Here is a 17,810-nt window from a genome sequence, read left to right on the forward strand (position 1 = left end):
TGGTGGCATCAGGGCAAGACTTGGCATTACAAAGAAGGTTGATGGAAGAAAGCACAGAGATAACAGCAGCACTGCGTGACTATCTTATCACACCACAAAGTGCAACACTGGGAGGCCTCTTGCTAAAATGAAAGCAGAAGAAACTAAATCCTTAACATGAGAGCACAACCTTCTAGTTAATTCAGAAAGTAGGGAAAGGAAAAGAGAAAGATATTTTGATCAACAGCATCCTCCAGGTTGACTGACACAGTATTTTGCTGTATCCTGCTGTGTCTACTACAAGACAAATCAGCCACTCATCTGCAAGCCAGTCATCTACTCCTGCAACCAGATGGGTTCAGACTAGCAGAAGCATCATAGGTAGAAGTGGGAGACCTCTCACTGCAGAAGGCTCTGAGCTGTAGAAATCAAAGTTGGCTCTAAGCCGGGGCTTTGAGCAATATGCATTATAGGATGCGAGACTGGGAAGACAAGGTTAAATATAAAACAAGTTATGCAAACAACTGCCACTAGGTATAGGGTAGCTGCGTAAATTGTTATCATCAGTCCTAGACAGATTTTCCCCTCCCTCCACCTCACTAAATACTCCTCTGGGGTCTGACAATTACAGTTTCTCTGCAGAGATTCCAACTTCAAAGGAGAGACTTCACAACCAGGGTAATATAACAGCCAGAAGAAGGTTTGGCCATTTGTTCTTCGCTGTTAAAAGGCCTAACCTAAAGGTATAGGAAGTGTTCTTACTCCAGAGAGAGAAGAACAAAAATAAACTTTTTAGGGATTGCCCTGCAGCAGCAATGGCTATGAATCCTGAGGGTGAGGAAAATATCTGCAAGAACAAGCAAAGGTAACCACACAAGGCAAGCCTACTGCCAGTAAGCTTACACTGCCTCTACAGGGGTCCTAACTAGGGCAGAGGCAGCACGAGGGGCTTCCTAGTTTTTGGGAAAAAGCAGCGTCAATACATGGCCTGTGGCAGTCAATCAAAGCACATCAAACTAAACATCACACCCTGTACAGGCACATCATGCCATAAGCACACAGGGACAGACTGACACAGCACCTGAGAGTTAACCATCAGATCAGGAAAGAAAACCTTAAACACACACAGAGATGGCATACTACCTTTTTCCTGCCCTTTATTTGCAGCGAGATGTCCACTTTTGCCTATAGGCATGCTGCTTAAAGGTGCTGCTGTCCCCAGCTGTTGGTCACTTCATAGAATTGTATCACAGAATGGTCTGGGTTGGAAGGGACCTTACAGATCATCTAGTTCCAAGCCCCTTCCCATGGGGCAGGGACACCTTCCACTAGACCAGGTTGCTCAAAGCCCCATCCAACCTGACTTTGAACACTTCCAATGATGGGGCATCCACAACTTCTCTGGGCAACCTGTCCCAGGGCCTCACTACCCTCATAGTGAAGAATTTCTTCCTTATATCTAATCTAAATCTACCCTCTTTCAGTTTAAAGACAACTTCCCATCAGCTGGAGACTGTGCCAACAGGAGTTGTTCTGCTTCAGGCAAATCCTGTTGGGTTAATTCAAAATCACAGCCACAGGCCACTGAAACTAATCCAGCTGTGTTTGTCTGAAAGGGCTTAAAGACTCTTCACACGATTCTTTCTGCTGGCAGAGCTCTCTGGGCAGGAACCTCCAGCATTAGAGCAACATCAAAGAGCTGGAAGGCAAAAAAAGCCTCCAATCCCCACACAGATGTCTGCAAAGTCAACATCTACCCACTCTTCAGCAGGGTTATATTCACCCCAACAAAATACCTAGCCAACAGATACCTTTTGTTACACTCAGAACTTGTGCAAAACTTCTCTGGCCCTTGATCTCTCTTGGAATTGCAGGTCCCCCTTGGCATTATTAAATTTGAACTCAAATAAAGTCAAAACATATCTAAATCATTACTTCTGTGTTAGTACTTAGATCCCCAATTGCGATTAGAGCTCCAGAGGTCATCATGACAGAAATAATACAATATTCAACTGGGAAACATGTCTCAAAGCAGAGAAGAGCCAACTCTCTGACCTTGGGCACAGCTTACCAAGAGCCAGGCCTTGCAAAAACTTTACTGATCTAAGCACACAGTAGTGGGCTGGACATCAGACTGTAACAGTCCATTTCAACTGCAACTCCGTGTAGAAAGTAATGCTCAAGATCAACTCACTAATCCATCACAAATGTGCCAGAATTTATTTCCATGCCACACAATGAGTTTGTTCTTTATTAAAAAACCCCAGGGATCCGCCAAAAAGGTAACAGCAGGGGTTAATATCAACTGGAGAGGTCCCTGTTCCTAAGCCTCATCCTCTCACCCCAGTTTTCCTTGCCTATACAAACTCCTGCAAGACGCCCACAGACCTTAACAACTTTAAATCCAGGCCTCAAATTTATAAGACTCCACCTGTTTCACTCTAGAAAAACAGATGTCAGACTTGTTTCATATACTCAAACTGACTGAGCCGTGGGGTCACAATCATTTGAAACATGCTAAAGCATACCCTGAAGATTTTTTTCCCCTGCGCTACCTGGCTCTCATTGGCACATGTGGCGTCTTTTGCTCCTATAAAACGATGGCCAACAGCACAAAACAAACATCTGTTGAGGGCTCTGAAAAAAGAACCTGACCCACAAAGCACATCTGAATTTCAAATGTACACAGGAGCCTCCTTCTTGGCTGAATATATTATTCAGGCATTTTACGAGCTAGTTGAGAGGAAAGGGAACATCTTTTTGTTTGTTTGTTTGATTATAGGCATGGGATTTTTCAAAAGCTCTCCCCGCTGGCCTAGCTCTGTTCCCAGCTAAGCACACAGAGTTTTACAATGCACTTTCATGGTCAACAGAGAGCTAGAGGCCAGTTTCAAAAGCTTCTTATGACTCCTGCCCCAAGGCCAACATCTCTGGAGGGATCCTTTTAATGTGGGTCCAGGAAACAAATTTACAGCATGCTTTTTGTGAACTACCTTATAACATCAATAGTGTTTCAGGAGGTAGAAAATCACCGTGAATAATTCATCAGATACATTCTGGCACATCTCCTGTGCAAAACAGAATTATTCACAAACATTTGTGTTTTTTAAGTAGATCTATAGATGGTAAACATATGGTAAGCAGCAATGAGAGGCTCATTCCTTTTTTTATCTTCCAATAGAGAGAAGTATTTATGTTCACTTTTCCTCATTACTAACAACAGAAACACAGTACTGGTATTCAAAGCCTGTCTCCCATGGCGTAGGCAGCAGACACACACGTTAAGGAGGATGCACGCTCCCTGCTGTATTACTAGAGTCCACAACTCACCTTCAAATCCCTGTGGATTATTGGCGTTTTACACTGATGCAACCTGGCTACAGCTTCACAGGTGTCGCAGAAGATCTGCAGGACCTCATTCTCCGTAAACCCTGTCTGCAGGCGTTGGTTCATGAGGTTCACCACTTGACCTCCTGAGGAGAAACAGACACCAAGAATCAGAGCAGGTATGCAAAATGAGGTCTGGCCTGGTCTAAGCCCCAGTCTTACCAGAGATAACTTGTCTTAGTCTGCTCCCCATCAAACTGTGGCTGTACAGTCAGCGCACAAGTAGTTCATGAGTTCAAATTCAAAATTTGCACCAAGCCTTCCCCAGAGGTTTTTTGCAATCTGCTTACTCATCTTGTTTCATTCTCATTTCCTCACCTAAATCCCAGGGGGCTTTCCCTATCTGCTGGCAGGCATTACATCTCATCTCATCTTTGAACAGTGCTTCAAGAGCAGCAAGTTAGCTTCTAAGGCCCACATTCACCTGGCTGTGTTAAGACTCAAATGTAATTCTGCCTAAGTTGCATTTTTTTCTTTCTTCTTCAAAATAAGACGTTTTTGTCAGACTAAAGGAATAAAAGGCTGAATTTGGGGCACCCACAGTCCACAAAATAGTTTGCCACATGTAAGCAAGAGGAAGGAAAAAGGGATACACTCAAAAAACCCATACACTACTAAGTGGCTTGGCTAAAGTCACAGACTGGCAAAAAAACCCTAAAAATCCATCTATAATAAGGGAAACTCCAGGGAAACAAAAGCAAGTTTTCATGAATGAGTCCTGAATTTGCCTCGACTTTGAGGTTTTGTTGCTGTCAAAGCCTTTCCAAAACAATCCACACAGAGGATTCTTCCCCCCTCAAAACACCCCATATACAGAGAGAACAAAAAACTCCTTTCTGAACCTTTGGCAAAACAAAACTGTATCATTTCACATCACAAGTATCAGAAAACTTTATTTCCATGGTACAAAAGAAAAGCTGAGCTTAAAAAAACAGTACAGCTGTGAACATTTCGCACTCAAAATGAGTGTAGTTATGCACACAAAGACACACTGATTTGGTCTGGAAACTGTTTGACACAACAGGAAAGTAACAAGGGAAAATCCAACGTATAACAGCAGCTCCTGTGCTTCAGTCTGAAAGTTGGAGACAGAGACAGGTGTATGCCAAGCAGAGCATCTGGCAAAAGCAAGCTACGTGAAAAATACCACCTTGCAGATCTCCTCCTTTCAGATGGAAGGAAAGGCCTTAGAAAGATGGATTTTACTTCATCAGCCCAAAGTCTGGCACAGAGGGGAGGCTAATGCAGCTGGAGGGAGTACATTCTAAATTGCTATAGTTTGCACTTCACTCCACAGTGGGGTCTGCAACATGGAGCTGAGTATGTATTTACTAGCACTGTCAGGCCTATTTCTTACAACAAGCCTTGTGATCTTTAGGTTTAAGCTTACAGGCAGCTTACGTAATGATTCCTTCAGCAAAACTACAAGTAAGGTTCTTCCTTTTACCAGCAAACAAAACCAGTGCAAGTTAGTCAAGATTCCTGCATCAAAACAAAGCAGCAAAGAAGGCATGGCAGAACAGAAAGCTGTACCATACACGTTTAAAGGCATTTTAGCATCTAGTTGTTCTTGCTACAATGTACCTGGCTTCAGTTAAAAGCCGAACAATCCCAAGAATACCTGTTTCCATCAGCTGCCACCATCCAAAACAGCCACAGACTTCTGAAGTCACCTGGCCAAAACATTATTTTTGCTTAACACTATTCCTGCGAGAAGCATTTGAGCACAGCACATGCGTCATTTTCCAAACACCACATCCTAGCCACAAGAGATCAAAGCTTTGGGACAGCTGGAAAAGACTGGAAGAGCCTGTCTGGCTAGAGACAGCCAAGCAAAAAGGTCAGAGGTAAAAGGAGTACTTTTCAGCTTCACATTATCCATTTCATGCTTCTTCCAGAACAATCCTAAGTCAGGCTGAAGTGGAAAAAAGCTTGCAATATGATGTAAAGTGAAAAAGAATTTCATTCCACAGCCTGGTAGCTTTAGAAGAGCCACTTCTTGTGCGGACCAGCCTACGGAAAACAGATATATATTTAAGGGTTCTCCTTCACAACAGAAAGGATCTAGGACCACCCTGAGCAGGGACAAAGGCGGTACCAATCCCATTAACAGAGTCAGCATAGCTTCACATATCATCCACTTCCCCACACCTAGTTTTGGCTTTGCTTTGTTCAGAATGGTTCCTTGGTAGCCAAGGAAGGGCTAGGCCTAGGAACAGTTCTGGGTTTTTTTAAAGGAAGATGTTGTGCAAGTTTCCTGTAAGCACTGAAAAGGCACAAATCTACCAATGAGTAATATGTTGAGCCCACACTCACCTCGACAGTAGTCCATTAGTATCAGCACCTCCCATACATCACCACTGCTTACTGAGTTTATACTGGAATCAATGTATCCAACAATGTTCTTGTGGCCAGATAGATCCCTCTGTAAGATAAATAAATTCAAAGCATAAACCAGCCATACAGAGTGAGCAATATTTTAATCTGGTTCCTCTACACTGCACAGCTTTCCTAGCTCTTCTCCTGTGTAGGCGCAAGCTTCTGTCACTTTGGATTAATCGTCACGCAAAACTCGAACAAACCTGAGGTCTGTCTCTACCTGTTTTCCTTCCAGAAGGATTTGAGACAAACAGCAGAGAAACAGCCAACCTGATGAACTAACTTGTTCAGTGATCAGTCCACATTTTTGCATGTTCTCTCAGATGGCCCAGGCCAAGCCACCTGGAGCTGCTCCTCCTTTATGGGGAGGGGAGAACAAGGCAGATGTTTTGTGGTGGCCATGCACTTTACATGTTGTGCTTACTGTTCTCACCTCCTTCCACTCTTCTGCTGGCAAACAATATCTCAAATCTTCTCATGCTCAAAAAAAACCACTAAGGTAATAAAATAAATTTTAACCTTGCTTTTAGAAGTACCTTATTTTAAGTAACTCGGTGGATTAAAGCACAAGTTCTCGTATCAATGACTTATCCATGACACATGCTAAACCTGGAGGGAAAAGTCATTCCTTTGGGACTGCCAGCTTCACACACACTCCCAGGTGTGATAGCCAGTCCAGTGCAATGTTCAGCTTCACCAATAAAAGAAATCAAGATTCTGCTGGCCACATTCTGCTGTAATGCTGTAGGGTTGCAAAAAGTGCAGTTAAGTTTAAAATACTTATTTATTGCACAAAAGCTAGGAAAGAAGAAAATATGTCCTTTTAGTGACGTACTGGTTCTTCAGGGCAAATATTAGTGCTGATAATAAGATTCAGTACAGGAGCAAGTGGACCTGACAAGTAAGAAGCATACTTCTCGCCCTCAATTTCCAGGTTAGCCACACATTTCAAAGAGGCACCAAAGACATGGAGACAGTGGAAAGCACCGGCAAATAAAATCCCAGTAAACAAGCTTTGTGAGCACAGCTAAAACCTTTGATGTAAGATCTAATCTCAAATTTTCCCATGTAGCTTTAGCTATGGCAATGACAAAGCATGCCCAAAAGCTTCAGTGCACTATCACACAAACTCCAGAAGTTAACTTTAAAGGTATTAGCCTAGGTAAAAGCTACTTCAAAAAAACACATCCAGAATTGCTACAGATAAAAGCTTCTGATATGAAGATCATCTACCCAAACCTACAACTCAAGTTGTAAATTAGCAGAATGAGGATTGTCTATTTCCTTCCCCACCTCACAGTTGCTCTAAATGTTCATCAATATCTTTGAATACAACTTCAAAAGTGGCACTTTCCATGTTTACCAGGCTCCAAACAAGACTAAGAAAATTTATTTGGATCATCTCAATTTTTTCTTTGTTTAGAGACACTAAGTTTAAAACAGCTCTTTAAAAATAGCTATCCTATCATCTAACTCCTTGTACCCAATAATCTAGAGAAACATCCGAGTGCTTATTATAAATACTTCCCGGTTTCAAAAGCCCAGGCAGTAACTACCCCACAAATACTGTTTTAATCTATCAACCTCTCCAATACAGAGACAGCTTTCATCCCAACCCAAAAGATAAGAAGCTGTTGTGATACAAATTCATCTCAGGATGGAGGTCTTCCATTCATGCACTGATTCGAGTTCAAGGACAGTTACATCAGAATCATCAGCCTTTTCTGACGAAGTCTAAAAGGCTGAAGACTTTAGCCCTGAACTGAAGATTGTTAGACTTTGAAGTCTAACACACCCAACCATGCTCAGCTCTTCAGCTCTTCCTCTTCCCATTAAGTTGTGGGGTTGACTCAGGAGTTTTTTCCTCCCCGCATTTTCCTGAAGTTCCCTCTGCTTTTTCAGCTACCATGTTTTTCTTGTCCACTGAAACTATTTACATTTTAAATAATTCAACACGAGATTTTCACATAGTCACATAACTCCAGGAGTTAGGTCTTTCCAAAGAGAGACAGTTTTGCTAAGAAAACCCACAATTTGCGACATGGTGCTACACAGATCACAGGCAAAAGGTGAGCAGGCTCTCACACCATTCCACTCCCAGTCTGGGGCCCCCGTACGAACTGGTGACTTACCATGATTTGGATTTCTCTTTTGCAGACTTGCAAGTCGTACTCGTTGTTGACATACATCCGCTTCAGGGCACATTTCATTCCATTGTTAGTCCTCACAAGAAACACTATTGCAAATCCTCCTGCAGAAGACATAAAATCATCCTATTCATTAACAAAGAAACCTCTTGGTCCTTGCTTCCAACCTTGTCCCTGCCTCCATCTGCCTTCAGAGTACAGTCAGAAGGGGGAGGGCACTCGGCAGCTACCAACAGAGCTGTGGTGGGAGCACCCCTTACATGCGCTTAGCTCCAGAGCTTCCAACTCTGCCTAGACAGTTATTTCTGGGAACTAAAGGGAATCCAAGGGGGCAATTAATGGAAGCAAAGTTAACATTTAACATCTCCATAAAAACAAACAATTACACCAGTTACTTGTCCTGCCAGACAGTCCTTCATTGCTCCATTAATTTCCATTATGAAGAAGAAAGCTGAAGTATAAACAGCAACGTTGCCTTGGACAGAAATCAGAGCTACAGATCACCCACTGAACTACTAAAGGCCTAAACTTAAAAGGCTTCCCAACTTTTGAAACATCTAAGTTACATTACAAAGCTCATTTGTGCAAGAAGCAGAAGAAACCCATCTCCCACACATGGTTTGATGTTAGTGCTTTTAAAAAAGGACAGAAGAACAAGGAAAAAAGAAAAACTAACACAATTCATTCTGTGGTCATTGCTATTAGTAAAGTCAGGACTCCCAGGACATACTTGACTTGTTTAGGATGAAAGCCTTTCATCTCTGTTAGCAATGCATCAAAATATATGAGTTTTACATTTGTAGTCCTGGACAGAAATAGGAAGCTGATTGAGGATGGAGGTATATAGGCATCAAAGTTTTGTACCTGGCTTCCAAAGATCAGAATGAATCAGAACAAAAAAGTCGTATGTATCAAGTAGCCAAGAAGTGCTGCACAATGCTAAAAAGAGAAGCATGACGACATTGTCGATGCCACAACCTAACAGCACTTCATTTGCTCTCCATTACCTTACAGCACATATTTCTTTTATGCTTAAGGATTTCTAAAGAATCAGCTCAATAGTAAGTTATGATTCAGTGCTGCTGTAGCATTCAGAAGCCCCACGACACCAAGAACTGTAGTCACACACCGTAAAAAGCTAGTCACATCCCAAAGAATTCTCATTTTAAAAGTTTGAGCCCTTTGGTGAATCCCGTTCTTTACAAGCTGCCACAAACCATCAGATCAACAAGACTTATATAGTTACATTTTACATGTTTGTACATAATTACTATTAGCACTTAATTTAGCACTTAAATGAGTTCCTCCCCATCATGTAAAATGTGACAAGGAAGAAAGCCGTATTTTGGTAAAATTTACTGTTAAAATAGGTTGCATTTGACAGCTGCAGTCTTGCAACAACTGGTGCTTACAAGCTGTTAACCAATCAAACACCACAGCCAAAAGGCCCACTGAAGCTTTTACTAAAACTGGCATTTATTTTTACTAAGAAAAGATTGAAAAAGAGCAAATGACCAGACGGCGCTACTGTGTTCAAAGTATAACCCTCCCCATTTGTTATCAGACAGCTTTTATGGCACCCATTACAGCCCATCTTCCAAAACAACCACAGAAGTTACACATGCAAATAACATGCCTCTCAGCACCAGAGCTGTTAGACAAAAATCTCTCTTAGCATGCAAAAACCTTAGTTTTACACATCATAGTTTGTCATAGGAACTAGACCAGGTTTTCGAAGGAAGCCCCACCAACTTTTAGAAGCAGAACTAACTGGAAACAGCCTGTCCTGGTTTTGGCTGGGATAGAGTTAATTTTCTTTCTAGTAGCTGGTATACTGTTGTGGTTTGGGTTCAGTATGAGAATAATGCTGATAACACACTGATGTTTTCAGTTGTTGCTAAGTAGTGTTTATACTAAATCAAGGATTTTTCAGCTTCTCATGGCCAGCCAACAAGAAGGCTGGAGGGGCACATGAAGTTGGGCGGGGACACAGCCAGGAGAGCTGATCCCAACAAACCAAAGGGATATTCCATACCATGTGACATCACACCCAGTATATAAACTGGGGGGACTTCACCTTGGCGGTGCAGATCGCTGCTCGGGAACTAACTGGGCATCAGTCAGCAAGTGGTAAGCAATTGCATTGTGCATCACTTGTTTTGTATATTCCAATCTTCTATTATTATTCTTGTCATTTTATTGTTATTATTATCATTGTTATTTTATTCCTTTCTGTCCTATTAAACTGTTCTTATCTCAACCCACAAGTTTTACTTTTTTTTTTCCTGATTCTCTCCCCCATCCCACTGTGTGGGGGGGAGTGAGCAAGCAGCTGCGTGGTACTTAGTTGCTGACTGGGGTTAAACCATGACACAGCCCCAGAGAAGTTGCAAAAAGATGCAACAGAAGGAAGAAAAAAAAAAACAAAAAAGAAGGAAAAAAAAAAAAAGAGTGTCAGGACTTTAATTAAAGGTCTTAAACTATAACCAGGCTGCAAAATGGATATTCAAATTCAGAAAAATGGGACATGGCTCTGCAATACAGGAAGCCATACAGATGCTGCTCACTCCTGCCAGAGAGGGTTTTAAAACCCTTGTAACTCTGGAGGGCCTCATTTCTTTATAGTGCTCAAATTCAGACACAAAAATAACCCCGACTCTCTCCCTTAAGCTGCTTCAACTTGAGGATCTCAAATTACAAGTCATTTTTAAGAACTCCTAAACCCGCAGCAGTAGCCTTATTGTTCTACCCTAGCCACATTTGTCTCATTTCTGGAGAACAAATCTGCACATCCCACTGTGCTATCTTTAGCTTAAAGGATGTCTATGTTGAAAAAAGCAAAACAGCACTCTACTGCTTCCCCCTGCCCCTCTTATAACCCACAATGGAGCCAGCAAGAAATAAGGGACCCATAACCAGCACCACTTCCTCAATCCCTACTTTCTTAACACATTATGCTTTTTAAAATCATTGGAGAGATCAGGTTTGGACTTTTTTTTTTTTAATTTCTGCACAATATTTCCATGGACCACAGATAAAATCTAGAGAAAACATTAAACCAAAAAAAAAAAAAATTGTCTTTTTTTTTTATTACAGAGTGTCAGTCATCATCAAAACTTTTTGGGAATCACAGACTTTTTTTTTTTTTTCTTCTGCCAAATGAGAAAGTCAGAAGTCATCCATCCTCTCCAGAATTTCAGTTCCCTTCCCACAGCTCCTCCTGCCAGGCCTGGAGGCCAGCAGGATACTGCATCTCTGTTTACAGTGCCACACTCAGCAGAAGGAAACATGAGCTGAGCAGCAAAAATAGATGAATTAAAATTTTTAAAAAAGAAAAGCAGATCCATTAAATTCAAGGACCTTCATCTTCTAAATCTTTGCTTCAGCTGAAGCGGGACTGGTACCTCTTCAGACCAACTGCTCATGTCTCATTAGCAAAGTTTTGGGCAAGGTACCTTTCCTCTAGTCTGGATCCTGTGCTAATTAACAAAGTCAGTCACTCCTAGAGCACCCTCACTAGAATATGTACATCAGGCTATTTTGCTTACATGCAACCAGGGCCAAGTGGCAAAGAAAACTGTAGTCTATGCAACAGAAAACATAGCTAAACCATCCTGAGAGCTCCAAGGAAAGAGAAATTTAGAATCTAAAATAAATAAATACAAATTAAGTAAGTTAATGCTTTCTGATACAGGACTGCAACATCAACACATCGGGACCTGACAGAAACATGGCCTGGAGCATCTTCCAGATGGAGCAGCGAGAGATGAATACGTCAGGTTGAGCCGCATCCAAGGAAGAGGAAGCCTGCAACATTTGCAGAGTTGTCACAGTACTTACACAAGTCGTAGGAAAATTACATCCTCATGTCCTTCTCTCCCTTACCTTTAACTCCTGCAAACTTCAGCTGATGACACCACACATGGAAGCTGTGCAAAATCATTTAACTTACTTTGTCTGCAAATACACCTACCAATTTGGTTACTTTATTATTAAACTCCCACTGACTGCAGATTAAAGCATGACAATTTTGCTACTAATAAAAGCAGCATGCTTCTCTCCAGAGAAAACAAGTATTGATTTAATCAGGGTACATACAGCAATTTTTGCACAGCAATCTAGAGTAAGCGATGCTGCCATCAGAGAAGCAAAATTTGATGATCCACATCCATTCAAGAGAGGGTGCAGGTTTTACTCTCTAAACAACAAATACGTCATCTGGTCCGATCACCTCCGTTAAAACAGACCACAATATTCCTTCCAAACTACAGTTTACCGAGCCCAGGTTCTGACTGTATCCAGGATTTAGTCCAGAAAGGCACAACATAATCAAGAATGTCTAACTTCTCTCAGGTAGTCATTCCACATTTAAATCAGAAATGGTGTGAAAAATATCACCCTAATTTGAATTTCTCTGCATTTATTACACCTTCCACTGCTAATTGGCTTTAGTACTGCCAGTTTTGCATGCAGAGAATGGGACTGCGAAACACTCCGTAAAACAGCAGGAAGATGAGGGAAGCAGAAAGGGATAGAAAAAGAGCACAAAGAAAAGTGGCTTCTTGCCACGCTCCTCATACAAAAATGGCTCTAGAAATACAAGATAGCAGGACTTACAGGCCAATTTTAAGAATACCAAGAACTTACACCTGCAAACTGGCTTCCAAAGGACAGGGCAGCAGGTGCACAGGCAGGGCAAAGAGATCAGGCCACAAGCTTGCATGCATTGCACACATATTTACAGAAACAGGGCTTGATCACATCCATGCACCAGAGCAAATCAGAGCTACAACAGGAATCCAGCTCCTTCCAGGAGTGTTTCAGGCTGCAGGTCTTCCCAGGCCAAGGTCAGAGCTATAGGTGTATCTGCTTATAGGTTTCTCATGCAACAACCACCATATATCTGAATGCCTGGAAATGGCAGGGATGCCCTTAGTGGTCTGTACCTAGACCTAGAGAGATTTCCTTTTATGTTTCTTGTGCACAAGAGATGATTTTGGAGCTTTGGACCTCCCAAGTCCCTCACACTTTTATTAGTGACTGCTCACAAACTGCACATCCTGCTAAAGAAAATAGCACTTGCCAGAAACTGTTGCATTGCAGAAAAGGTTAACAGTAACACCACATCACCTATTTTAAGGTTAGGGGTTAAGGTGCATGAGTAGGTTACCAGCTAATACACCTGAAGCATTCTGAAACACTTGAAACCTTTCTATTGGCAACTGTGGCCAATACTTCAGATTCATGCTAAAAGAAGAGTTCCAGAAGGACCTGTATTCCCACAGCTACCTCAAAAGCAGCAACTTTGTTGGTAAGCAGCAGACAGAAAAGGCAGATCACATTTTTCAGAAAGATATGACAGAGAAGAGGGCAAGGAGGACCCAATAGATGGCTGAAATTTTCACTTGGCAGCGTTAGCCCAGAACAGCGATGCCGTTCAGCACAGCCCAGGAAGGGACCGAGCTACCAAGCACCTGGACTGGAGCCAACACTGCCTAACAAAGACTTTCTAATGGCTTTAAGAGTTTTCTTTCACCTACCATGCAGCATTATGCAGGAGAAGAGGGACCTGTTCGCAGAAGCTGATGGGTGTCTTCTCCTATGGGTTGCAGCAGTAAGGACAGGTGCTGCCCAGCTCTTGCTGTCTGCTTGGTCACTACTGCACTGAACAAGCAGGTTTTGCTTAGACAAACCACCCAGCACTCATCTGAACTCTGACGGTTTTTCATAGCATCATGCTGAAATTAATACACTTACTTTAGCTTTTAACTATCTTGCTAACAGCTGCTCCCCCTGGTTAACCATTCCTCCTTGCACACTACATATCTACAACATTACCACCTCATCAGCCTCAAGGACTACTTTCAGCTTCCAGAGCCTCAGACCACAACCAACTTCTCCCTCCTTATTCCAGTCCAACCCCCAACTTTGCTAAATCTGGGAAAAGTTGAAAGGAAATAGATCAAAGGCAAATTGACAAGCAATTATTATGAAGCACTGCCAAATGCACATTACAGGACCATTTACTTCTATTTTCAGTGAATGGCAAGCAATATAACCCTTCCAACAGCCAGAAGTTGCCAGCTCTACTGCACTATGCCAGCTCCAATACAATAGACAGACATGCCAGGATCTATGTAACTCCAAGCCAACCAAGGTCAGCTCAAGAGCATGCGCTGCCTCAAGTGAAGTTAGATACCTACGCCACACGTGGCCGGGGAGGGTGGGTCACACACAAGGCAGAGCTTAGAAGCAAAGCCATCCAGGCACTAGGAACATCATCACGTCTTTGCTAGTAGAGTCTTTTTTCCAGTACACGTATGGAAAGCAAAAGGCATTAGACCAGTCCAGGCTTCAGATGAAACAGAGCAAATAAACCCAGAGACTTTGCAAGCACCAGAAGGGAGAGAAGCACTAAGCCTGAGAGTCAGCTCAGAGGACAGTCCTCCCTTGCATTCATAAACAAGTGCCTGTGATTTAAAGTTCTGAAGGAAATTCAACTCTTTTCCTATACAAGCCAGCAGAAGCTAAAATACCACTCTCATTCTAAGACATAAAAAGTTATTTATATACTCATGTGTAAGACATATTAACATTGTTGAACAGGCAGCACACAGTCAGTATTGTGATCATCATCAGCTTAGAGCCAGCCACAGCCATAGGTCTCTTGGGAAACCATCACTGTCTTTTGCACTTCGGCCTGCATCTGCCTCTACAACAGCATGGGAACACAGTTATCTTGCTACAGGCTTCTGGCCTGACTGTTGTTCTTGCTAACTGGTTTTAGGATAAGCTGGGGAAAAAAAAAAAAAAAAAAAAAGGACAAACAAAAAACAACCAAAAAACGGGGAAGTTCCAATTATCTCCAGTCAATACAGATGCCAGAGCAATTTTCCACGCAGGTTTGTGTCAGTGTACTGGCCGGTTTCCAGTGCTGGTAGTTATATTTTCAGCTCTTCTGTAATTTCAGCAGGATGCAGAACTCTTCACAGCCAGACAAGCACTTCTAAACTAGGTAAAACCAGCCACACAAAGCTGCACGCGATACCCTCTCTCAGCACCTCGCAAGGTAAGAAGATAGCACTCTGCTGCATTTAAGTGATTCACATGTATTGCAAGCCTGCAATCCTCTTGCAACCAGCAAGTCACAGGCAGCCAGCAATGCCGATCTGCAAACAAGCACAAGAAGCTTCTTCCAAGCAAGATACACTAACTAATGTTATTGTCCGGAAGTTTACAGAGAAATGGGTTGCTCCTCCCATCACCCTTTTATGATACGCACTTCCAGAGCTGCCTTTCACTGGTGAACATATAAATTAGCCAAGCTCAGTAAGTGCTGCTATGGCAGACAAACTGTACGCTGAACACTGCACGCTTTACCCTCGATGGACACAACTGCCCTCCAGCACACTCAAGGTCTCCTGGAATAACAGATCCACCTTGTCCTCCTGGGACAGCACCATTGGTGGTGGTAGGGAAACCATCAGAAATAGCTTGTCCCAAGAACCCCCTTCCTACCAGCACGATTACTGTATCTTCACACACAATCACTTACTCAGCTGTTTGAGCTGCATTGAAGTTCTGCTCCAGATCTTCAAACGCATCCTATCAGATAACTATTTAAACAGCAGAGAAGAAAACAAGGTATTACTGCAGGCAGGTTTTGTGCCTGCCAGACAACGGGTCCCCACAGAAAGTCTGTTTTGCTCATGCGGAGCCAAAATAAAGCAAGTTCAACCGTAGCCAGACTGTTTGAAGCACCAACTCAACAGACCACTTCACCTGAGTTAATCATAGTCCAGAAGAGGACTGGCTGGCCTCTGCCCTGTACACACAAAGTAAAGCAGGTTAGATTTCACACAATCTGCAGGACCAAAGGCCTTTTCACAAGCCATTAGTGTTCCCAAAACACACTGCATTTTCTGCGTTACCTTGCTATGCTAATCCACCACCCTCTGCAAGAGACAGCAGGTACGCCTACAAAATAGAACTAGCTTCATCCAAACACAATTAGGCAGAACACCTCCTTTTAAAATCCACTCTAAAAGCACCTCCCAGAGACATTAAGTGCTGTTTGCATGGGAGCAAACAAGACATGTAGCGTGATGACCTCCCAGCTGCATGTTTGAGCTCTGCAATAACAGCTACAAAAACATCTCCACTGCATAGATGTGTCTTCCCTCTGCAAACATATTCAAGTTTTGTCTTCGATCACATCCCTCATTTTTTTCCAAGGTTATGTTGGATAACTTGAGGAGGAGGAATCACTCCTCTCTTCAGTTAAGTTAGTCAAATCACTGGGCTTGAAAGAGCCAACTATCAAGTCACCAATTCCAACTTTAAAAATAATCACTGCTTCTTTTTGGATTTTCTTCATCACCGTTCTACAAACAAATTAACAATATCTGGAATTACCATAGTTCCTGATAAACATTCTGGATGCCACTAAAAACTTTATTCTTCAGGGGTGAAATTCTTTTCTGAGCTGGACAAACAATGCATGTGGTTTTCCACTGAATTGTTTCCAGCTTTCTGTGTTTTAGCTTTATCTCATCCACCTCAAAGCTCTGCGTGCCAGACAGCCCACCATGCTTTAGTACTGAAGCTGAGGGGACAGCCAAGTGCTTTTCAGATGTCCCCAACAACTGCTGTAGGAATATTTAGCCTCCAGGGACAGCCAGCAAGGCATTTTAAGCTCCGGTTGTGCTAGCAGGCACTTAATTTTAAGTGCTTTGCTGAAGCCACTCCTTTGCACAATCCAAATACTTACCGATTCTTATCCATCAAGAATTATGTCATATTTTGCCTTATCTCATAAGCCAGAAGAACTTCCTTGGCATTTACTTTCCTAAGTACAACGGGCAGGCTCACTCAATTTTTTTATTCCCCACCCCTGCCACCCCCCCAAGTCAGGATGCTGTGATCCAGTTACAGGAAAATCATATCAACTCCCTTGCACAGGGTGTTTGCAGCTCACCATTCCCGAAGCTTTACTAAAACGTAGTTCCCGGCACTTACTTTTCCCCACAGTCGTAGCCACAACCAGCTGACACACAGACACTGCACATTACCCATCACTGGACATCATCACTTGGCAACACCAGAACCATTTTCTCTCTGCCGCTGTACTGAGAAAGCCATCCTGCACCTCTGACACCTCTCTCTAGCTGGCATAACATGCAGTCATTTGACAACAAAAAAAAAGTTTTTCCCTAGTTGTGTATACACAACAGTCATTCCTTCCAACCCAAACTATTCTATGATTCTAGGATATGATCCTTGATCATAAAGCACCAAACTTTTGGGGCATCTTTTCCAGGGACAGAGATGGCTTCAGCAAACCTCAACTTTGGAGTCACTTACCCTTTACCACAAAGAAAAAAGGCCAAGGAAAACACTTTGGGCAGAGTTAAGCAATACAATCATCCATAATTATTTTAGACAACAGCCAAGTTCGGCTAACATTAGCATCAAGCTCGGCAAACACATCAGTGAAAAGCACTCAGATGTGCCAGTGCTTCTCTCCTACAGCTCTTAGTGCCAGCTTTCAACAAAGGTGAAAGAATAACCCAGTCTTGGTTCTCCCCACCTATAAACCAAGGATGAAGATGGACAAGTGGCTCATCTGTAAGACAGAGAAAAAACACCAAGGTGCCCTGGGATTCTGTCCTCAGACCACACTGGGTCTGCTGAGCAGCAGAGACCTTCAGAAAAACTTCCCATTACTGCTAGAAAGCATTATTGTGCATCACAACGTGAGTCTCGCTGTCAAGAGGAGACTCGCCTGGCAGCTCCTATAAAAAGCAGCACACTTGGTCCCAAGAGCACAGCAATAATGGGAAGGAAAGCGAAGGGCACCAGTCCCTTACTGATCATGTCTCATGTGTGATTATCTTGTGTTACCCTCCACACAGACAA

General features: G+C 42.7%; 1 protein-coding gene across 9 annotated transcripts in view; it reads right to left on the bottom strand.

Moving 5' to 3' along the window:
- Positions 1 to 17,810, bottom strand: part of AAK1 (AP2 associated kinase 1) — an 87,613-nt gene that overhangs the window by 52,212 nt on the left and 17,591 nt on the right. For all 9 annotated transcript variants that reach the window (XM_041128259.1, XM_041128258.1, XM_041128257.1 and 6 more), the window contains exons 3-5: positions 7,878 to 7,996; positions 5,683 to 5,791; positions 3,310 to 3,452 (exon numbers count right to left, since the gene is read on the bottom strand). In XM_041128259.1, the coding sequence (XP_040984193.1) occupies positions 3,310 to 3,452; positions 5,683 to 5,791; positions 7,878 to 7,996 (371 nt within the window). The remainder of the gene's footprint in view (positions 1 to 3,309; positions 3,453 to 5,682; positions 5,792 to 7,877; positions 7,997 to 17,810) is intronic.

This window comes from Aquila chrysaetos, chromosome 13 (assembly GCF_900496995.4).
Source record: "Aquila chrysaetos chrysaetos chromosome 13, bAquChr1.4, whole genome shotgun sequence".
Classification (NCBI taxonomy): domain Eukaryota; kingdom Metazoa; phylum Chordata; class Aves; order Accipitriformes; family Accipitridae; genus Aquila; species Aquila chrysaetos.